This window comes from Phasianus colchicus, chromosome 5 (genome assembly GCF_987193195.1).
Source record: "Phasianus colchicus chromosome 5, bPhaCol1.hap1.1, whole genome shotgun sequence".
Taxonomy (NCBI): domain Eukaryota; kingdom Metazoa; phylum Chordata; class Aves; order Galliformes; family Phasianidae; genus Phasianus; species Phasianus colchicus.
In genome coordinates this window covers 37,380,932-37,403,301 of record NC_143440.1, presented here as the reverse complement: position 1 = coordinate 37,403,301, position 22,370 = coordinate 37,380,932, and the positions used below count along the sequence as shown (strand labels likewise).

Sequence of the window (22,370 nt, the reverse complement as noted above, 5' to 3'; positions counted from 1 at the left end):
CTTGTACATTTTGTAATTAACTGTGTGATCATTGGTATATTTGGAGTTCTTAATATTATCTTACCACTTTGTGATTAACTATATTAGGTTATATATGCCATACCAGTAGCAGACGCTTGTGTTGTAGAAGACCAGCCATGCATTTAAGGCATACAAAGATGTAGCTTTTATGTACCAAACGATTTTCTTATCAATAAGCAAAGCAAAGTTATCTTTACAGGTAACTTTATTTCTTTCTGTAAATGTCAAGCATCTAAAATTTCCAGGATTTTGTCCTTATTACCTGTTCTTACAAATTAATTTCAGTGTAAATAAAATTAAATCTAATTTCTTATAAAACCATCAAACAGAAATTTCAGTAATTAACGTAATGAAATCCTGGTTTTGTTGTAGGTTCTACATGGATGTGTCTATGGATCTCAGTGTTTTAGTAACCCCAAATATTTTCCCCTAAGTCTTTCTGATCTGGCATGTGTGGATTACGATCCATTTATGCATTTAGAAAGCTTGAAGGAGCCAGAACCACTGCATTCTCCAGACTCGGAGCGTTCTTCTAAACTTCAACCAGTCACCGAAGGTTTGTCAAACTGCCTAAGTACATTTTCTTTCAAAAAGGTTTTAACTTTGTTTTCCAGTACTGAAATGTTTATTTAAAGCATAAGTTTTAAGTCATACCTTGACACTAGGTAGCAACATACTTTTGAGCAATTGCTATTTGATTAACTGAAATAAGTATCTTCTGAAGAACATGAAGATCAATTTGATATGGATTCTTCTGTGCACTGTATCAACAAAAAAAATTTTGAGTACTGGAACATGAATAAGCATTATTTTTCAGTAATTACTTTCAGTAACTTTTTTTTTTTTTTTACAATTTTATTCCTTTTTCTGAGAGTATTTTGGGCTTCTTTTTTCTTTTCTAAGCTTGCAATATTTTAAGCTTGTTGCTAATTTTTTTTTTTTTACTTACTATACTTTGTTGTTGATCTCTTTATGCTTTTAGAAGAGAAATTTTCTCTCATCTGCTTGGAACTTTAAGAGACCTGGGAATTAACTTTTTCTTCAGATCTCAAAAACAAAAATAAATCAAGAAACTAAGATACAGAAGAGCAGTATTATACAGCATATCTAGTAGATATGAAATGGCTACATCGGGAAGAAAATTGAAAAAGATGAGATTAATACAGGCACCAGAAACTCTGTGTAGTGCTATTCTCCAACCATATTAAGTTGTTCCATTTAGGCTTCCTTAAAGGTATTAAGAACCAGATAAATGCAGAAGCTCTTTGTAGCAGCTGTGTGCTAACAGCAGGTGATTTTGTGGTCTGTAGTGACTACGTGCTGTTTTTTATGTAGAGAAAATGGCTAATCATTGTGCCCTTGTCTAAGGCATGCTTCATCATCCTCAAGTACTTTTTTGGCCAAAGAATTCTAAACATAGAGCTGTCCCCTAATAAGCTCAGTATTGGATTGAACAAGTCTGATTTGAGAACTATTGGCAGGAGGAGCTGTAATTATTAAATTTACTGAAGAATGAAGCAAGGTACTATAGTTGGCTTTTTGTCAAATGGCTGTGGTTCTTATTAGTAAAAAGTAATCATCTGCTGGGTCAGAATGAAAGAGGCTTCGAAAGATTCATTCTGTCCTAATTACAGTCTCACCTATACATATTATGTAAAGCTAATATTTAAAGCATTTGCCAAAATTAACTTCCACCGCATGTTCTATTACAGTGTGGAGAATTGTAGTAGCTTTTTATGCCTGGCATCTTTTGTATTCAGTAATAATCTGTAATTATGGGTTTGCAGCAAATGCTGTGTGGCTTGTTTAATCTGACAATCTGAAAAGACAACCCTGAATAGATTTCTCTTTAAATGAATGTAGTTGCACAAAGCCTTAGCATCGATATCTTCATTTTGCATTTCTGTATGTGATCTGTTTCTTTTGTGATTTCTTGTTAAATTTCTAAATAAAAGTAATTTCAGGCGTTGCTTTTCTCTGTCCAGATAAGTTAAAGAAGCCATATGTTTTCAAGGTTTCAGAGCTCTGGAATTTTAAGTCAGTTGGTGAAATTTAGTTGACAGATGACAGTGCTATAATGCAACCCTGGTCTTGCAGCCATGGCACTTCTAGCCTACACTGGCATTTTCTAACCCATCACAGAACATCTGTTCTGTTGGCATTGAGGGGTGGAAAGTTAGTGTGTAGTGACCAGTCTGGGGCTCATTCAAGACAAGGGGAGTCAGGTAGCACACACTAGCAGCAGAGTAGTATGCTAGTGGGTCAACTTCTTCTTTAGTAGAGTACAAGTACTATCGTATTTTTTTTTAAGATAATGGAAACAGGTAAAACAACAGTTGTAGGGAAATCAAAGACGATGGGGATTGCTAGACTCTTTCCTTAAGATCACAAGCAAAAATGAAAGCACTGAAACAGCATAATTTTAAAGACAGGATGGTTTTTATCAGTTGAAGAGATGACTGACATACGCACTTATGCCTCCCATTGTTCAAGATCAGTCGTGTTACGGTTGTGTGTCAGTTCATTTTGTGGACACTTACCCACAGTATGATGCAGAATGAAACAAGTATGTGGGACTTTCTATGATACAGCTATACTGTGGGGACAAGATCTATTCGGAGGTTAGAGCAAGCTGCCAATAAACAACAGGACAAAGATTTATTAAATCCTCTGGAAATAGGCAGCAGCAGGAGAGAAGACGACTATGCCCGTGTTTGTTTCAGTGACTTTCCAAGGGCTGTCTCAGAGGAAATGCTATATACTGGATAATCATTGAAACTGTTTTTCCTCCTTTTGGCCTGCCCAGGGAGGTGGTGGAGTTGCCGTCCCTGGCAGTGTTCAAGAGGGGCCTGGATGAGGAGCTACAAGATATGGTTTAGTAGCTTGTGGTACTGATAGGAATGGGAAGGTGGTTGGACTAGATGATCTTGCAGGTCATTTCCAACCTTGTGATTCTATGATTCTTTTTATAGGTTTCAAGTGAAATGGTAAATTGTAATGTAAGGTGCACGAAGAACAATTTTGAAATTGTAGTAAGATATTAAAATGTTACATTTAGATCAGAATGAGCTTTTAGTAGCTAAAAGTAAGCAGCTTTTCTTGCTTTATCATAACTTCCATAGTTGAAATCTGTGGTGTTTTTGTACAAGTACAGAATTACAGGGCATATCTACCTAAAGGCTGATGAGCAGATCCTCTAACTAGCATAATCAACAGCTTCCCCTAGCTACATTATAGGCATATGGCTGTTTATGCTAATTATCTGCATCTGTCTAGCTTAAATTCAGCATCACAGCAATACAGGTGTGCTTTCTCCAAGGAGGGGATAGCATTACAGCCATTCACTCCAGAGTTTAGTTGTATTCTGCCATGATCTGCTTACTTGCTTCAGACAATGAATGTATGTGAGAGAGAATTAAAATGGAACCTTTTGATAAAATATTTTGGATTGTTTATATTAAATGATAAAAATATTTATTAGAAGTAAAATTGAGGTCTTTTTGTAATGCTAACATATGTGAGAAAGGTGGTTACATGAAAATATATAAACATCTGCTACATATCTTCTAATATTGATTAATAGCAAAATCAGACCAATGAATTCTAGTTGGAAGGAAATAATATTTTACAGGATTTTTTTTTGCAATTTTGGGCAGAAACACTTTGAGTCCTGTTCTTCATAGATCACAAATCTGTTAAAGATAAATGAGATTGGAAAGGCAGTAGTTCCATCGCATAGTTTCAGTTATATCAGATGTATCAGCTATTGATTTTGTCTATTTTTTCCCATTTCTGTCATTTCTTCTAACACTTTTTTAACAGTTTTGTTTATACTGATCATTTTTCCTAATATGTTTCAATTTCTAAGTAAATGATCTTCTCCATCCAATATAAATTTAGTCTTTTCTTTAAAAATTAGGAAAATTATGTACTTTTGCTTTACTTTGAAAGCTTTGATGCTGATTGCCTTTTTTACTGGAACGAGACGAAAAAAAAAACACCACGTTTTTTTTTTAAAAAAAAAAAACAGTTTATGCATGTTAGCACAATTTGTGTTTTGTGAAATTTATTCTAAACAGAGGTTCTTCCTATACCCATAGCTTAAAAATAGAACAAGGTAAGACTTTCGTAAGCTAGTGTAAAATTTAGGTATCTAAGCTATGTTGAACTCTCTTGCGCTTCTTGTAAAAGTAATGGAGAAAAAGGAAAATTTCCATAGAATGATTCGTCTCATTTCTCCAATTTGTGTTTATTACTGAGATGAATCACTATGTACAGGTGCATCATTCTTTTAGGAAGTTAAAAGGATAAACAGAGTTAAATTTTGCCATCAGTCATTACTTTTTCCTTCTACTATATAACTGCAGTTGTTTAGAAGCTGTTCAGCCAAAGTTGAAGTAAAGAGTTAACAACACATCCTAAGGAAATTCAGGAATCATCCATTCCTGGCACTGATACAAATTAGTGGTGATAGACCTTCGTTCTTCTCACAAAAGAGGTAATTTCAGGAACTGAGAAAAATAGCCAATATAACATGCTTCTAGCAAATTACCAAGTGATCATGTACACATACAAATTGCATTGCCCAAGTGAGAGACTGTACCATTGTAAAGAGAGCAGAGATGTGTTCAGTCAGTATTACATATTGGCAAAGCAGCCAGTAACGTGTAATGTTACAACTTGGTTTGAAGAATTTGTGGTAAAGTTCTCATGGTTGCATTATTGCATATTTTGATCTGCCCTGCAGAAACACAGCATGTGGTTTGGATATGCATTTTAAGAATCCTAGTGGAATGTCCAGTTGTTCCTGTTTGAGGAGGTGTGCTTCTATGATCAAAATGCTAAAATGTGCCCTTTATGTTACAAATTTGATTTAAAACTGAGAAGTGAGAAGTACTGTACTGATTTTTAGAAGAGGCTTTTATAGATTTATATTTGAGTTCTTTTTTATTTAAATTCAAGAATAAAATTTATACAGGATCACTGTGGTAGTATCATTCTTTGTATCATTATATCACCTTTCCTTTCTGTATGTCATGAGGCTCATAAGGGAGTATCTTTAGTAATATAGACACCAAGTAATCATTATATGGTTTGAGATTTTTAGGATTTTCCAGAGAACAGTAATAGTGATATCTTACAAACTATGGAATCCCTCGTTTCTTTGGTTGTTTCATTAGAAATACACTAAATGCAATTAACCTACTCAGTGTGAGACTTCACCTAGCTGGGAAGCTCACATCTGTTCCTAGGAATCTGAGAAAAGTATTTTCTTAGTTATCTGTGCATTACCAAACATTTGGCATTAAATCTGCTGACAGAGATGAGCCAGCATCTGCATTCTCCAGCTGCTGACTAGTACTGCATTGGTAGATTATTCTTCAAGCATCCAACTTGATTTCTCTTTGTCTTGTATACATTTGCTTACAATTCCTTCTTATGTTTCAGCAGATGGCACTGTAACTTAATTTCCTTGTATGCTATCAGTATCTGAGCATTTAATTCAGCTTCACTGAATATTTTTATGTTTATTAATTTTTAAACCACAAGAAGGCTGTAGATGATAAACAAACAAACAAACAAAAACACCCACACGTAAGATCGAATATGTTTTTATCAGTTTCCAAGACCTTAACTCATCAAAATATTTGAGTTTTTCTGAGTTTTGGAATAGGGTAGAAATTAAGTTGATTTTACCAGTTATTAACAGACTGAGATGTTTCGGTTTTTGCAGTTCAAATCTAGTGCTCCCTAAAAGGTATGGAAGAGCCAGAAATCCAAGTGTTCCTTACATGCTTTACCCAAACCTTGGGAGAAATATAAAAGGAAATTTGTTTACTTCTGCAGATACTAACTACATCCAGTCCTTCAGAAACTAACTGTCATGGCAGTCATTATGCATTACAAACATTTAGATAGTGTTGTATACAGGTGGAAGGTATCCAAGAGAGAATGTAAGTGGCAAAGCCTTAGAGAAATACCAGTAAATTTCACAGGATAAATATAAGATGGGCACTTTTAACTTCTCTTTCCAACTGGAAAAACTTGGAGAAAAACTTTTAAAAATGCAATTAGGATGTGAGTTGTATTTTTTTTTTTTTTTAACATTGCTAATGTTATTATGTTCAGTGTAGGTAGCCTAGTCTTTGCTGTGGTACTTTAAAATTATCCAGTGTTATTCTCAACCTAATCCACATCTATATGCTCCCCAGGGAAATTAAGATGAATTAGAGATTTTGTCCATCTATGTTCCTTTGCTTTTTATAGGGTAATGATGTGTAGAAATAATTAAAAAAAAAATTGCAATTTGAAATGATCTTCTTACAACATAATTATGATCTCTACTTCATTAGTAATTTAAGATTTATTTTCACTAGACTAAAGAATGCTACTGTTTATTTTAGGACCATGCTGATTACCAACATATGATAAGGAAGTATGGTAGGCTGTAAAATAATTAAGATACTTCCTTAATTGTGTTAAGACTTTTCATGTTAGTTATATATCAAATCAGTGTTTATCAAAAAACATATTTTCCTAATATTACCATGCTGTTTGCATTGCTGATCCATTCTTTTAAACTCCCAAGGAGGAAGAGGCCAGAAAACCAAGTAAATCTCAGTGTTGTTTCCTTAACTCTTACTTAAAAACCTATGTTCTTTCTCTCACAGTGAAAACTCACATGCAACAAGGATTAATTTCTGTTGCTGCTCGTACTGTGATCACACATCTAGTCAACCACTTAGGCCACTATCCTATGAGTGGAGGACCTGCTATGCTAACTAGTCAAGTGTGTGAAAATAATGACAATCCATACAGTGAAAGTCCTGAACTTTCTCCTGAACTTTTTGAGAACCCAAACCTCCAATTCTTTGTGTTAAACAATACTTCCTTGGTGTCTTGCATACAAATCCAAGCAGAAGATGACATGCCTGGGGGAGGACTATCTGCTGGACTTGCGTCTGCTAATTCAAATGTCAGAATTATAGTGCGTGATCTGTCTGGCAAATACTCATGGGATTCAGCCATTTTGTATGGACCATCATCCTTATGTGCATCTTCACAACAAACATCTTTTGCCCTTTCATTATCTCAACAAGAAAAAGCTGAAGATCCTCTTTCTTCTTTTGAGCATGTGGAGGATATATCTGCAAGGGATGGAATTACACTCCAAGTAAAAAGGAAATTCAGAGACACTGTACCAACATGGGATACAATTAGGGATGAAGAAGATGCCCTTGATGAGCTCTTGCAGTATTTAGGTGTTACAAGCCCTGAATGCTTACAGAGAACTGGAGTCTCACTCAATATTCCTGCTCCTCAACCAGTCTGCATCTCAGAGAAGCAGGAGAATGATGTCATCAATGCAATTCTGAAACAGCACACAGAAGAGAGAGAGTTTGTTGAAAAACATTTCAATGATTTAAATATGAGGGCTATGGAGCAGGATGAGCCAACATCGCAAAAGCCCCAGTCAGCATTTTACTACTGCAGACTACTTCTCAGTATACTGGGAATGAATTCTTGGGATAAAAGGTAAAAAGAAAAGATGAAACCACATTTTTATGAACTCTTTTTGAAAGAATTGCACTGCTCATACTGTGTAATAATAGTTGTTCATGCAGAGGGATTTTGCAACTTGCAGCTAAAGGAAAATGGCAGTTTTCTTGTGTATTTCAGCCTGTCATTTAGACAGACGTAAAGAAGAAGCCTATTCCCATTATTGCTACTTTCATTCTTAGTGTTGGAGGGAGAATTGGAGGAGTTGTATCTTTTCTAATAATCCTTTCATCAGCTGTACTAAGCTGTACTACCATGGGTAGACATGGCATATTTTTACTTTCTTGCTTCCCTTGTATGTTCTTGCAAAAATTGTTACGTTTCTATGCCAGAATGAGTCTTTGAAAGTGTCACATTCTCAGCTATTGTGTTGCTGGGTGGTGTCCTGCTGCTCTGCCTGCTAAGAGCATGCTTGCATGCAGCTTCCTTGTTAGCTAACTAGAAAAGTGTCTTCTACTATTTATTTTGACATGAACAATGTTGAGGTATTGTTTAGAACAGGAGACGACCCACTTTTGGTTATGAACTTAAATGTCTCTGCTTATGTTATCATTATGATTTGTGTTTAGGTGCATTTAGGTATATGTGCACATATACGTAGATATGTAAAATATTAGCATCCTAGAATTTAAGAGTCTGAAGCCTTCTTTTGCCATATCTGTCAAATTCTGTATTACAGACATTGAAATACTCTCTTACTTTGAAGGAAAATGGATATTCTGTAACTTATGTCACCAAGTTACTACTGGAATCAATTTTTGTTTTACTTCAAAAATTTTGGTGTTATGACCTTTAACTCCTCAAGGCAGTTTGTTTTTGAACACCGCTGCTCTTAAATTCATTCCACTGTTTTATAGGGAATATTTAAAGTGCTTTTTTTATTTTTAGAAGTGCCTTCCTTACTGTAACAGATTGTTTTGTGTTTTCTTCAAATTGTTACAGCTGGCTGGGTGACTTCTGAGCTATATTCTGTTCTCTTCAGTAATTCAGATGAGCAAAAGTTCAGTATTTAACGCACTAACTCCTTAGAACAGTTAATTGCTGGAGTGTCTTTTGGCACTAGTAAAATGTGCAGATTGTATAGGTGTCAAAAGCCATTCTGCCCATTCTTCTGCAGGGAGCAGATTGATTGCTGCTGTACCCAATAGGTTGAATGGAGAAGACAGAAAGAAATAAAGTTTGCTTTCAATATTATAATGGATGTAGAAGATTTCCTAGAGTTAAAAATGGCTTAGATTTTTTTTTTTTTAAGATACCTTAATCATTTTATGTAAGAAAGGATAGTTGAAAAGGCAAAAGCATTTGCTGGCTGTTTTTACTTGGACTTTGCAATGTTCTTGTACAGTTCTTTTACTGTTCTGATGTTTCATAACTGAACAAGTAATAAGGTTACAAATTTTTCTATTTAGAAGGAGCTTTCATCTCCTGAAGAAAAATGAGAAGTTACTTCGAGAGCTCAGAAATTTGGACTCAAGACAGTGGTAAATTCTTCTAATGGCTACTCTACCTTATTTGTTTTATATGCTTGTATTTAAATAGCTATAATTTGCATAGATGAGAGAATTGAACTGATGTTAAAAATAATTTTTTTAACTTTTTTTTATATATTGCAGTATATTGTAGTTATTGTTGTTACACTGAAATTATGTTAATGCTACTTGTAGAGTGAAAATCTACAGGTCAAATATCATGAAATAGAACAAATTTCAAAATAACTTGGATTTACTAGAACCTGGATATGTGTAACATGGGATAGTTTTAAAACATTCATATGTAAGTGTCTACTTTTTTAGTTTTAGCTACTTGTTTAGCTGTTTGCCAACACCATTTGTATTTGAAGACATGGAATTGTAGGTGGAGATGTAGCATAGAATTAAAAAGTTGTATAGCTTTACTTTACTTCCACAGTCTTTTTTGAAATTTAAAAACCCATGCTCTATGTGTAGTGTTTGCATATTTTGGTTTCATATTAGCAAAGGCACTGTTATGTGATGACCATTCCATGTTTTACAGCCGAGAGACCCACAAGATTGCAGTGTTCTATGTTGCTGAGGGACAAGAAGATAAACACTCCATTCTTACTAATACTGGGGGAAGTCAAGCCTATGAGGATTTTGTAGCTGGCCTTGGATGGGAGGTATTTATTCAATTTTTTAATTCTAAATTTGTTTACAGAGAAAATGATATATTCCTACAGTTCTTTGGCTCTTTAAATTACCTACAAGTACTGTTTCTCTAATAGGATGCAGAGAAGAATTCTAATTTCATTAGCAGTACTAGATATTTAATTCTAAGCTCTTTCGATTTAGAAAAGTTTATGCAGGCAGGGATTATTCATTAATATGCAATTCCGTACTTCATGGACTAATGAAGCCAGGCCCTGTGTGCCTGTAAGGTATGAAGTTCACTGAAGCTTTAGTTTTGTTCAAATTTGTGAATCCTAAGAATATGAGAACGCATCTTTACTCATGTTCTCTTCTAGCTCCCTTCCACTGCAGGTATATGTATATTCACAACCACTCCACTCTCTTCACATTTCTGACTGCTGGAACAGACATGCTGCAATATGCCCCATCATCTCTACAGCACTTCAGTTCTTCAGTCAGTAGTCTGATATTGCTAAAAAGATTTCCCTTTTTCGTGCCCTTTGTTTCAGACTGCAAAAGATTAACTTCCTGAGACACAGCTCTGTCTCACAGATACAGGAATCACTCCTACTTCTGGCTGGCTATGAAAAGTGGCCATCAATTTTTAAAATTCAGTTGAAAGTGGATTTTTAAAAAAAGTTGTATATGAACATTGTATTTATCACCCGATCATTTTTTTTTTTCCTCCTAATGTCTCCTGGATTTTACTTTTAGGTAAATCTCACAAACCATTGTGGTTTTATGGGAGGACTGCAAAAAAACAAAAGCACTGGATTGACCACTCCGTATTTTGCTACCTCAACAGTAGAAGTAATGTTCCATGTGTCAACAAGAATGCCTTCTGATTCAGATGACTCTCTAACAAAAAAGGTACATGTTTCTGATTAAAAGATTTCCTTGCAGTAATAAAACTAGGAAAGCAAAGATCATTCTAAATGAAAATCCAGTCATTTTCTCTTAGGAAATAAATTGTAAAACACGATACATTTACCGACTGATAGTGGGTATTTTACAGAAAGAGATTAAGCCATGTAAACTATCTGTCATAATGGTGAATTTTGAGATTATTGCAAATACTGATGAGATCATATGAATACTGGTGAAAAATGAAGGAAGGTAAGTGTTTGTGTTGATGAAAAGAGTGCATAAAATTGTTTTTTTATATTTGAGACTTGGTGAGTACTTTCAAAAATGACTTTTTATTTACTGAAGGGTCACACGCTGTCTATTAAACTAATTTTCCCCTTTAAAAGTTTAAAATGTTAATTTGACCATGCTTATCACATATCAGGTGTTTTGTTTTGGAGCAGACACGAATGTTCAAGAGTGATAGAATCTCTCATTGACATACTAAGAAAAGAATGATATTCTGTATTGGTATTTTTTCTTTAGAATTTTATAAATTCCATATTATTGTTAATAAGTTACCTTCTCGAACACGTGTCCTGTTATAAATGAACAATTGGCTATCATTAGATTGTCCCCTGTCCTACATACATACATCTTCAGATGTGCTAATCCATTCAGTAGACACGTTAATGAGCAACGGTTGAAGTGTAATATTGAAGGAACTGAAGCTGGTTGACCTCAGTGTGGAGTTTAATACTTGTAATTAAATTAGACAACAGACAGTCAGTAAAGAGAGTAATAGCCATGCCTCTGGCAAACTTCAGTTATTAATGACTTTTTGTTCTCTGTGTTCAACTTGAAGAAAAAATATAATTGTTGTTCTTGTTATTATTATAGACTAACTGTGGGTTCTGACTTCTCACTGCTCCATCTTAGACTGTTGTTTTTTGTTTGTTTTTTAATTAAAGATATTTCTTTTTGTGTGCCTGTAGTGCTGGGTCCTTCCTGTTCTTTATTTCATTAGGTATAGCCAGAGTAATAGATTGTTAGTGATTTATAAGAGTGGTTTAATAGATAATATAACTAACTTTAAAATAAGGTTGCTGCTTTTGTTCTAGTATAAAGCAAATATATATTGCTACAACATATATGTTATGTTAACTGGCTTCTGTATGTTTTTAAAGAAATTTGATTTTGTGCAACACAGCTTATAATTATGTTTACAATTGTTGCACGTAATGTTTGAATTAGAGGATTGTAGAGTGTTGGAAAGGAGAAAGATGGATCACAATGAAAATTAATTTTTCTCAAATAATTTTCAAATGCCATAGGCTTCAGCAGAACACACAGAAAAGATCTCATGTCTGTTTCCGCGATCTGAATCTGCATATAGCTGTTCTGCCAGACAAGGTTCAATGCTGGTCCAGGCCTTCTGTAATTTAACTTGCGAAAGTGGTGTCAACTGGACTTTTTAACAGCTGCAATTTACCCCAGGCCCATTTCTATCCTCTTTCACAATCTCACTTTTTAGTAATTAGGAATATTCGAGGTCTGTATGGATATGTCAGTGGAGTATATATCAGAAGGTTGAAATTGTAACGTTGCTGATGGGCATTTACCAAGTTCCTTTATTCTCTGTGGCTTTCTTTCCTGTTTCTCCTCTACATTTGTTCTCTATTTATTTAAACAGTTTTCCAATGAATGAAGGCTTGTGAGCCTGTCTTTACATCTCTCCTCCCTTCTCTAATATCTCCATTTCAATCCATTTCAATCAAATTTAATAGAGACAGATTGGAAAGTATTAATTTCATGTATGTTCAGTGAAAATAGGCTAAGTAAAGGAGTAAGAGAGACTGTTAGTGCTGATCCTACTTGTCAGGTAAAGACTGTGTGGAAAGAAGCATTAGACATCAAGAAACCATCACCAGAGGTACAGTAAGTGTCATCCCAAATTAGAGAAAATCAACTAATTCAAATCTTGGGAAGAATCATCAAGTTGGATCAGGAGTTATGAGTAGGGAAGCAAGTTTAGTGCTTAATTCTTTTAGTGGTTCTGAAACTACTTGTGCTGCTTACACTGTAGATGGGTCAGAAAAAAAATATATTTTATGTCCTGTGCAAGCTCACACTCGGTAGAATGGACTTCATTTCGGAATTGTGCTGAGCACAGTACTGTTCATGACCTCAAAAGAAACTTGAGTTTTGAGTTTCTCTGCAAGTCTTTCACGTACTTTCTTTATCTATTTCATTCAAAGAGAAAAACAAGCAAACTTCCAGTACTTGGCTTAGAACTGCTGCTGTTTTTATACTGTAAATGTGCCTAGAGGTGCATGATAGGTCCATTTTATAAATGGAGATCAAATTAAATTAAAACAAAACTTCTTCCTGCCTGTCCAGCTACTACAAAATCAAGATTCTGCAGTTTCAGAGGCCAACCCAATTTTAAACTTATTTTCCATCCATCTTGCAGAGTAGTAAATAAAACTTTTAAATGTCTTGAGTACCTCTGAAGCATTTATTACTGAAGACATGAAAAAGAACAAGAAATAGTATGAATTTGGGAAGCACAAATGAAAATGTGAATATATAAAGGAACTTAACATCGAAATGCGTATGTAAAGCATGCACTTAATTTAAAAATACTGAATTAAAGATTTAATACCAATAATATAACCCAATTTGTTTCTTTTAGAATTAAGAGTTAGATTAAAAAGCATTTTAAAAGCCTTACAAGGACAAGCTTACAAAGAAGATGTCAGAGTTTAATGAAGCTGCAAAGACTCAGTTTATAGAGTGAAAAAGCTCATATTTGTGCCTCTACCTTATCACCTGTCTGGTTCCTCCTTCCTTAGCCAGATGGAGGAGTGGAAACATTGTAGGTGATATGCATAAATAAACAGTAGTAATGTTATTAACAACTGGAGTACTAATTCATCTTGGGCCTTTGCTGTATTACATGATTCTAGTGTATCTTTGATGTTGTCCTAAAAGAATTATAACTCTCAGCCTTTGTAGCTACTTTTTTATTCTGTCTCGAGATGTATCAGGGAGTTGAATGTTTATAGACATAAATTATTAGTATTTTTTGAGTTACAATTAAATACACATGCCACTTAAAAATCTAAAACCGCAACAACAAAAACCACAATACCATAGTTCTTAAAGTTGTGTGAAAAATTCAACCAGAGGCTATATATATTACAAAGAGAAGTGCTTCCTACATTCAGTGGGCAAAACTGGCTGCAGTATGCCATTACTTCAGATGTTTCTGCTCCTTCTGTTCTTGTCATAATGAACACTTTAATTTTTGAAGAAGCAGCAAATTTGGGGATGTTGCTGTATCAGAAGGAAATATAATAGCCTTTTTTCTCCCTCCTTTAGGTAAGTGAATATTAGAAATTACAGTAATTTTGGCAAGAGTTCAAGGGTTAATGCAACAGATAAATAAAAGGAATTTTTGTAAATTGAGCCCTGCATTATTTCACTTGTCTTGCCTTTCCAAACCTAACTCATTTAATTTTAAAAAGTAAATACTTAAATTCTTCCTGACAGTGTGCTTTGCTTTTACTATCGTTTATTACTTCAATTATACTTGGTATCACTTAGAACAATCTGCCATTTGGAAATTTCAGTATAGCCTGCAGCTTAGTATTAAGTCTGGCTGCTATTGTAACATGTACAGCATATGACACTAATGTATCAAAATTAGATTTGATCATCCCTCCTGGTTATATTTATTTCACGTTTCTTTTGTATTCAGTTAACATAAATGTATTAAGAGAGCTGACACATGATGATGGCTATAGAGTAAGAATATTTTAAAGTATTTTGAGTTAAATTTGAAATTTCAGGTAACCTTACTGTTGGTCATTTTTATATATTTATTTTAATGGAGTAGAGTTTCAAAGCAAGCCTAAAAAAATCTGCTCATCTCTGACATTTCCTCAGGCTGTCTTCCCGTCAGCTCAGGTTTAAAATTGGTAAAACAGAGCTCTTAATCTATTTCTCATTGCCACCTTTGCGGATCTCTATGGATAACATGACCATTGTGCCTGTCACTTATGCCCATAGCCGGAAATCATCTTTAATTTGATCCACTTTTCTGAATTCTTACATTCATTTGGTGCTTATTGCTCTGTTCCTTTTTTCCATGTAACATTTCTTGCAATATAGCCTTTCCTTCTCCACACACACAGCTAAAATTTATCTACTGTGTCCTAAACTGCTATATTGCTTGCTCAACTTTCCATTCTCTGGGCTTATTACATCCTTTAAGAATGCTACTGTAAAAGGTATTGGACTTTTTACCATTTCTTTGCATTTCCCCATTTCTGATTTGTGTACTGCCTTATACTTCAACAGTAAACTATCAAACACTGTATGTGTCGTTATATAATATTTCATATTTTAGAATATTGGTATATAACTACAGTTCCAGGTGTTTTGGCTGCAGTGTATTACCAGTTACTTGAAGTATAACACAGTTTTAGCAAATTTTACTATTTATATTATTGTTGTTCTTCAAATCTCTAGTAAATATTTGCACTCAACTGCTTGCAGTCGTACATACAAAGCTCTAAGTTTAGGAAAACAAGGTCAGGAAATTATTTTGAAGATACAATGGCTAACACAACTGCTGATGGAGAGTTTTGAATAACCGTTGACACAGATTTCAATCTTATTACCTGTATATTCTGTACATGCCACATCTGATTCTGCTAGATAACAGTGGAACCACACTTTCTTCTTCACTAGCTATGTTGCTGTCTGTCCTGTGGATTCAATACACAGAAATGGTTATAACTCAGTACCTTTGTGCCACTTGTGTCCAGGGCACTGATTTCTGTGATGCTTCCAATTCAGTCTCGAGGAATCCAGATTGAAATTGAAAGAGGTTAAACTCTGACCCTTCTGTGGTGTAATAATTACAGTGTATGATGAATTCTCCTAATGTTTGCTTGCAGGAGAGCTTTGTGGTGGAGCAGCACTCAGTTTCAGGGTCATTGCAGAGGGAACTGAAAAAAGAAGAAAAATTGAAATTCTTCTTTCTAAAAAGTTCATGCAAAAGCTAGCAGACCATCAAAAGCTTTTTGAGACAATTCCAGGTATTGGATCTCTTCCATGAATCAAGTGCGTTCATCAGTCAAGTTATAACCATTCAAACTTTCTCGTTAGCATTGCTTACTGACCATGATGAGGTCATGTGAAAGAAGCAGTAAGGAGCTCTTTTTTAAGATCAGAACTCTTTTTGATCTGCTCTTGAAAAGTGAATAGAATTATTTATCCAAGATTCAATTCTTCTCCAAGCATAAAGATAAAATAAGCAACACCCAATCTTTTACAGTTGCGTATTCTCCTGTTGCTCTTCTTCCTCCTATGATGAGCACAAGGCATTGATCACAGTTTTGATTTTGAGTACATTTTGTTATAAACTAGCACACACAGTTAATACCATCATTTGCCTACTCACACCATATAAGTTTGACACAATGCACTGTGTGTCACAGAGATGCCATTCTACACTTAAAATAAGTCTTTGTCAAATCATTTTTGGGAGTACTCATGAGATGAAGGACAGCTGACAAAACTTGGCATTCAGTGGAATCATCCAATTCATTGTTCTTTTCTTCTGAATAAGTTAGTGTTTTTAGCCTGGAGTGTATCTTCATACCTCTATGGAAGTAATAAAACAAATTTCCAAAATGGAAAGAAAAATCACTGATCGCTTCGGTACACTTGGCATCCTAAATTATGTGCTCTTTATCAGTAGTCTTTGTGAAATAACTGCACAATAGACTTTTATCACGCTTTATCACTCTCCAAAATCTATACCATTCTGATTTGCAAGTATTCATCAGTAGTGATGCTCCATCTCAGTAGCTATCCCAGAAATGCAAGAATTGTTGTCATATCTGATTAGCTGTAAATTTTAGTTACAAATACGCAGGGGCAACCTTTGATAAATGAAACTCAGGTACATCCAGAAACTGTACTATCTAAACTCGATATGTTTAGGATTTTAAAGCTATTTATTTGGCATGTAGTTTGTCTCTATCCATTATTTGAAATGTAACAGTGCATTATTGTCTCTGAGTCCGAAGATGATAAGTAAAGTCATCTTCTAATTAATAGTTCAATATTGCTGAAATTAAGAATCGTACTGTGCAGTGATGAGTGTATCAGTGATGGGTGTTCTGCTTTTTGGCAGTCAGTTCATTAATGGTGTACCAGATGACTGACCATACCCCAATCTAGGATCACGCTGTTGTTTCATATTTCACAAGATTTTCTATCTGACCCTCTTACTTTCTCTTTGATAAGGCTGTCTCATCCTTCCTGAACTTTTCACCTGCTTCTGAGTGTGGGCCTGGCAATTCCACGTGCCCTTATGTCATTATCATATTTTGATGCATTGTTTGTCACTTCACTTTGGAAGGTGGAAGACTTTTAGCCCCTCCCAACAGCTCCACAGTTAGTTGTCTTTTACAACACGTTATTGTAAACATGTCATCCAAAGTTTCTGCAGCTGCTGTTCTTGTATTCCATATCAGTAGTTCAGGTTGCTGCCTGGTTTTGTTCTCATCTAGTCAAATAAAACTCAACATCCTGAATGCTGTTGTAACCAAGTCTTCTCTTGGTCTAGGTTTATGGTTGGCACAATAGCATTCAAGTGCACTTCAAAGTAACTCAGACATCTATAAAAGAGGCAAAAATAGCTCTCTTCAAAGAAACTGCACTCATGGTTCTTTACATATATGTATGATCTGGTCCAGGTAAAACAAATGGTTTGTTGAGCATCACAGAAGGCATGGCACTGATGCCGTCTGTCCTTTGCCCAGTCTGATACTGAAGAAAAAGCTTTTATTGTAAAAATAATGTATCAGTTTTCAGTCTGATACAATGCAAAGCCAGCAGAGAAGAACAGAAGCGTGGGTTTTTTTCTTATTTTTCTTTTTTTGATTTGTTTTTGTAAAGACTGCTACTTATGACCAATATAAGCCTTCAGGTAAGACAAAAATAGTGTTCCAGGAGACTGTATAAGAGAAACAAGCAAATATTTGAAATGATATTTCTCTGTGTATGTTTTCCTCTTATTTAAAGTGCAGTTATATTGTAAAAAAAAAGAAAAAAAACCAGAAAGTTGTTGACTTTTTATACAAAACAACAACTTGGAAGTGCTCAGATTTGTATCAGCATGTTACTTATTAACAGCCATTCACAGTGCTGTCCTTTGAATAACATCAAGGCAATTGATTGACAAACTCAAGTTGGCCAAAGCTGTGCAAGCGACCTGAAAACTGTGGATAAAGAAAATTGTCAGCTATATCTGGTGATGCACAAGGAGAAAAAAATTGTGGTGGACAGTTTAGAATTTGGCTAGAATGATGAGGTTAAAAGACTGGTCAGATTGATGTCTCTTAAACAGATGTTTATCTATCTATTTTTGAAATTCATATGGAATTTAGTAGATAGTTTACTGCCTGTCAATGATGGCAGTCTTGAAACCGTTTTGGCAAATCAGAATGAATTACTTGGCATTTTTGAGATAAAATCAACAACATTTTAGCTTTTATTAGTCTCTATTGACATGATTGTTAATTTAAATAGTAATTGGCAGCAGTGTATAAAGATCCATAGCAAAAACCAATACTGTAACTGAAAACATGAGAGAACTGTAGTGTAATTTATTTTATTCCTCTTTATTTTCTTTTCGTGGGTTTTTTTTTTTTTTTCCTATTGAAATAAGAGCACTTAGTATAGCTGTATGGATACAGAACATATTTAAACTGATACTCTTTTATTTCTGCTTTTCCAGCTGAGACATTTAGGGAACGATGAAGTACACATTGTTTGGTCAGAGCATACTCGAGATTATAGAAGAGGAATAATTCCAACAGAATTTGGTGATGTTCTTATTGTTATCTACCCCATGAAAAACCATATGTTTAGTATCCAGATCATGAAGAAGCCTGAGGTAAGCCAGGTGGTGGGTTGTGTTTCCTTCATGTGTTTATACCCAGGGAACAGTGAAAACTGATTGAGCATACGCACAGGGCAGAGAGAAAGTGTATTCTTCCTTATGTTCCAAGTTCATGAACTAAGTTCTATTTTGTATGCAGGGCTTTGGTGTAGTAAACTGATTCAACAAGGTGATCTTTCTTCAGCGTTGACAATTACAGCGATAGGAGGAAATGGGAGAACTCAGAACAGTGCATAGCAAAACAAGTAACTTGAACTTGCAAAGGGCTGATCCTATCAAGCAAATCTGCTGGCATCATAAACTGCAAAGAAATCTGCAATGTTCTACTTAATTATTTAAATTCTAAGATAATCTTTGAAATTTTCTGTATCAAATTGATACATGATTGTGGCCATTAAATCATAGCCTGCTTGAGCTTTTCCATCCATGTCATATTCCCCTTTCTTCTTTCTCAAAGCCAATTTTCATCTCCTGGACTCAACAGGAACTTGAAAATAAATTCAGCAAAGCAAAGACCATTCAACTCTTAGGCAGATGAACACATATCCTTTCTAATTTCTGTTCATCAAATGACTGGGCTGTCAGTGGTTTAAGATAGTGAACGCTGACCGAGTAAAAGTCATCATGAATGTTTGTACTGCAAAATTTCTCTATATGATGTCACTCGCCATAAGTTTCTGTGCTTCATATATTGAAATGCTTTCTTAAAAGTGTTAAAATTAATTGAGATATGACAGAAGTAGGAGCATAGGAATTCATCCATGTGATAACTACCTCTGATTATTATAGGTATGAAATGATACCCAGTATATGGTCTTGTTATCACAGGGTTCCTTGTATTTTAATTGATAAGTGTATTGTTTTCTTTACTGGCTTAAGTACAGCATGTTATGTTATGGGGGATATAGTAAAGGGCTTGAATGTTAAAAAGGAAAAAGCAGACTGCCTACAGTATTGTTATCTGGCCTTGCAACCTCATAAACATCATATGCATGACTATTCTTTGGATTTTTGGCAGCAAATTTTGAAAATAAGCTTTGATGAGACATAGTATTAAAATGGTTGCTTAATTTTCTTAAAATACTTTATCTGTTACCAAGGATATCAAGCAGTTATATGGCTGTATGTTTCCCTAAGAGAAAAGGTCTGTCATGGAGCACAATAACTGGTCTGATTATCTAAGAATGAGGAGAAAAAAATTATACCCTTGGGCACTCTATTGTTACTGTTGATTGCTAATTGTTACAGCTTACATCTTGCTTTATGTTGAATTTCTTAATTTTTTATTCAGGTTCCATTTTTTGGTCCACTCTTTGATGGTGCTATTGTGAATGGAAAAATTCTTCCTATTATGGTTCGTGCAACAGCTATAAATGCAAGCCGTGCGTTGAAATCGTTAATCCCTTTATACCAAAACTTGTATCCTTTCACACAAGTGGTTCCCAAGGCATATACATTCCCCTGCAGTTCTACTGCTATGATCTTCACCTTTTATGTCCTCTTTTATTTTTGTCAGATTTAAGGATAATGTTTTCAATTTATGGTGGTGTCATTGCCATAAAAAGCATAGCAAAGCACTGAAAAAGACCAGCTTTTTTAAATAAGCAAATAATAGATTCAGCCCTAAAAAGTCATTTATTTCTGATATTTTATAACATGGTGTAAGTTCTTATCACTTTGTCTTAATTATTATTATGACCGATTAGTGGTCTTAGCCTTCCTAAAGCAACAATGTCCTGGTGTTACTAATCTTTTTCTACTTAAAGATATTAAGTATTTCCCTAATATTAAAATTACTTATCTGTATTTTCTAATTCCAATGCTGCTTTCCTTCAAATTGTGTAATTAGTTCATTTTTCTCCTAAGGATTTTGTTTAGCTCAAAATATAGTGTTGTCAAAATGCAGTTAGTGTCACTGTACAGATGTCAGAAAAGGTGATCTCATTTTTTGGTTGTAACTGACATTGTAGTATTTTGAAAGGGCTTCTCTAAGGCGAATAGATTTACCAAACGAAATTAAAAAACATAAGGTAAGTCAATCTTTTCTGCTTCTCCCCTTCTTAGGACTGAGTTCTGTTCTGTTCTATACCTGTTACCTATGTCAACAAGAATGTACTATTTTTTGTTTTCATAAATTGAAAGATAAATTTGAATTTTGATCCAAAAGAGATTCTGTGCCTAATTTCTACCCAAGCTGTATATATTTGTATTTTTCATGTGATATATTGTTATTAGAACACTTTTTTTTTTAAGGCTGTTAATACTCATGGAGTTTTGGATTTGTTCTTCCTCTAGATATGATGAAGTGGATTTAAAGATGAGTGATGGATGGTGTTTGGTGTGATAACAGTAAATGACGTTTGTGTCATTTCTGTAGATGACAGATGTTGATTCATGGTATTTCTATGCTCAGAAAGGTCCGATCTTTTTGTCATTACTCAAGTAGCTTAATCAAAGAATTTAAAATGTATTATCATCATTATACCATGAAAAGTGATGGCTTATAGCATTATATTGATATATAGTGATGAGCAATTGGAAAAACATTTACTTTGAAATAGCAAACTTTCAGTGCTGAAAAATACATTCACAAAAACATCTGTGTTTCAGATTCTGTATAGAATATACAAGTTTTTATAAATTCCTCAGACATAGCTTGCCAACTCGGTATGTAGGAATTGGCCAGGTCCTAAGAGCTGTTTATATATGTTCACTTACAATTTGATTCTCAGTACTTTTTTTTAATATACTTTCATCAATTCATCTCATGTCATTTATGACATTGCTTCCATAAAACTGTTTATATGTGTCCCTTAACATGGTTATTATGATAACTGTATTTGGTATTAGATAGTATTGGTTGGTGGTTTTGTGCTCCTTAATATGTTCAGCATGGTAACTGTGAAAAGCATTAACTAGCTATAATATTAGATATTATTAGTTGGTAAGTTACATACCATCACTTGGTAGGCTTAGTAAGCATCGTTTGATTGGGCACTGATTTTAAAGAGTGGATTTGTTAAGTACTCTTTGGAATTGTTTTTCTACCTGACTTGGAGTATTGTACTCAGTGCTTTGCATAGTACTTCAAAAATTAATGTGGGGCATGAGGTCTTCTTTAAAAGCTGTTGGTTTGGAGGGAGATTAGAAAAAAAAAATTCTACTTCTTTGGCCTGAGGGGAGTCAATTGATTCAATAGGAAACGGAAAGTAAATAGATAAATAAACTTCAAAATTTGGCCACCTTCTCTATGGTTTAAAAACTCTTGAAGAAAAATGTCATTTCAATGCTTTAGGTATTCAACCTATTATCATATTTGAGGTCTAGAAAGAATTTCCCTCAGATAAGAATGGCAAGGACTAGTAGGAGTTTTCCATAACACAGACATGATCTCCTAGCTAGGAATATTTGAAAATTGAATCCAGTTTGGTTTTGCAATAGAAGGGAGTCAGAGATGTTGAGGATTGTCCACTCTTTTCCTCTGGCATATTTTAGCTATGGCTCTACTAACTTTCAAGTTTGTTGTAAACTGAAGGGTGTGGGGACAGGAGGATTTTATGGTCCGTGGTTAAATAGCATTTATGTAGACCTCTCTAGGCTTGATGACTCTTCTGGAAGACAGAACTTAATGAGCAAATAAAAAGAGGGCTTAGAGTGGTGTAAATGATATTTCTGAAGAGGGAGGAAAATAGGAACAGAAAAGACATTTTTCAGAAGCACACCAAAAACAGAAATCCATCTCAAAAACTGAAGCTGATAATCGAGGCCTCCCACATGTCCAGGAACATAATGGTCAGTAAACAAAACTTCCT

At 34.5% G+C, this 22,370-nt stretch overlaps 1 protein-coding gene across 10 annotated transcripts in view; it reads left to right on the top strand.

Moving 5' to 3' along the window:
• Window positions 1-22,370, top strand: part of RALGAPA1 (Ral GTPase activating protein catalytic subunit alpha 1) — a 113,773-nt gene that overhangs the window by 63,882 nt on the left and 27,521 nt on the right. For all 10 annotated transcript variants that reach the window (XM_090141327.1, XM_090141332.1, XM_090141326.1 and 7 more), the window contains 7 exons: window positions 394-577; window positions 6,693-7,557; window positions 8,991-9,062; window positions 9,595-9,718; window positions 10,443-10,598; window positions 18,394-18,552; window positions 19,850-19,977. In XM_090141327.1, the coding sequence (XP_089997453.1) occupies window positions 394-577; window positions 6,693-7,557; window positions 8,991-9,062; window positions 9,595-9,718; window positions 10,443-10,598; window positions 18,394-18,552; window positions 19,850-19,977 (1,688 nt within the window). The remainder of the gene's footprint in view (window positions 1-393; window positions 578-6,692; window positions 7,558-8,990; window positions 9,063-9,594; window positions 9,719-10,442; window positions 10,599-18,393; window positions 18,553-19,849; window positions 19,978-22,370) is intronic.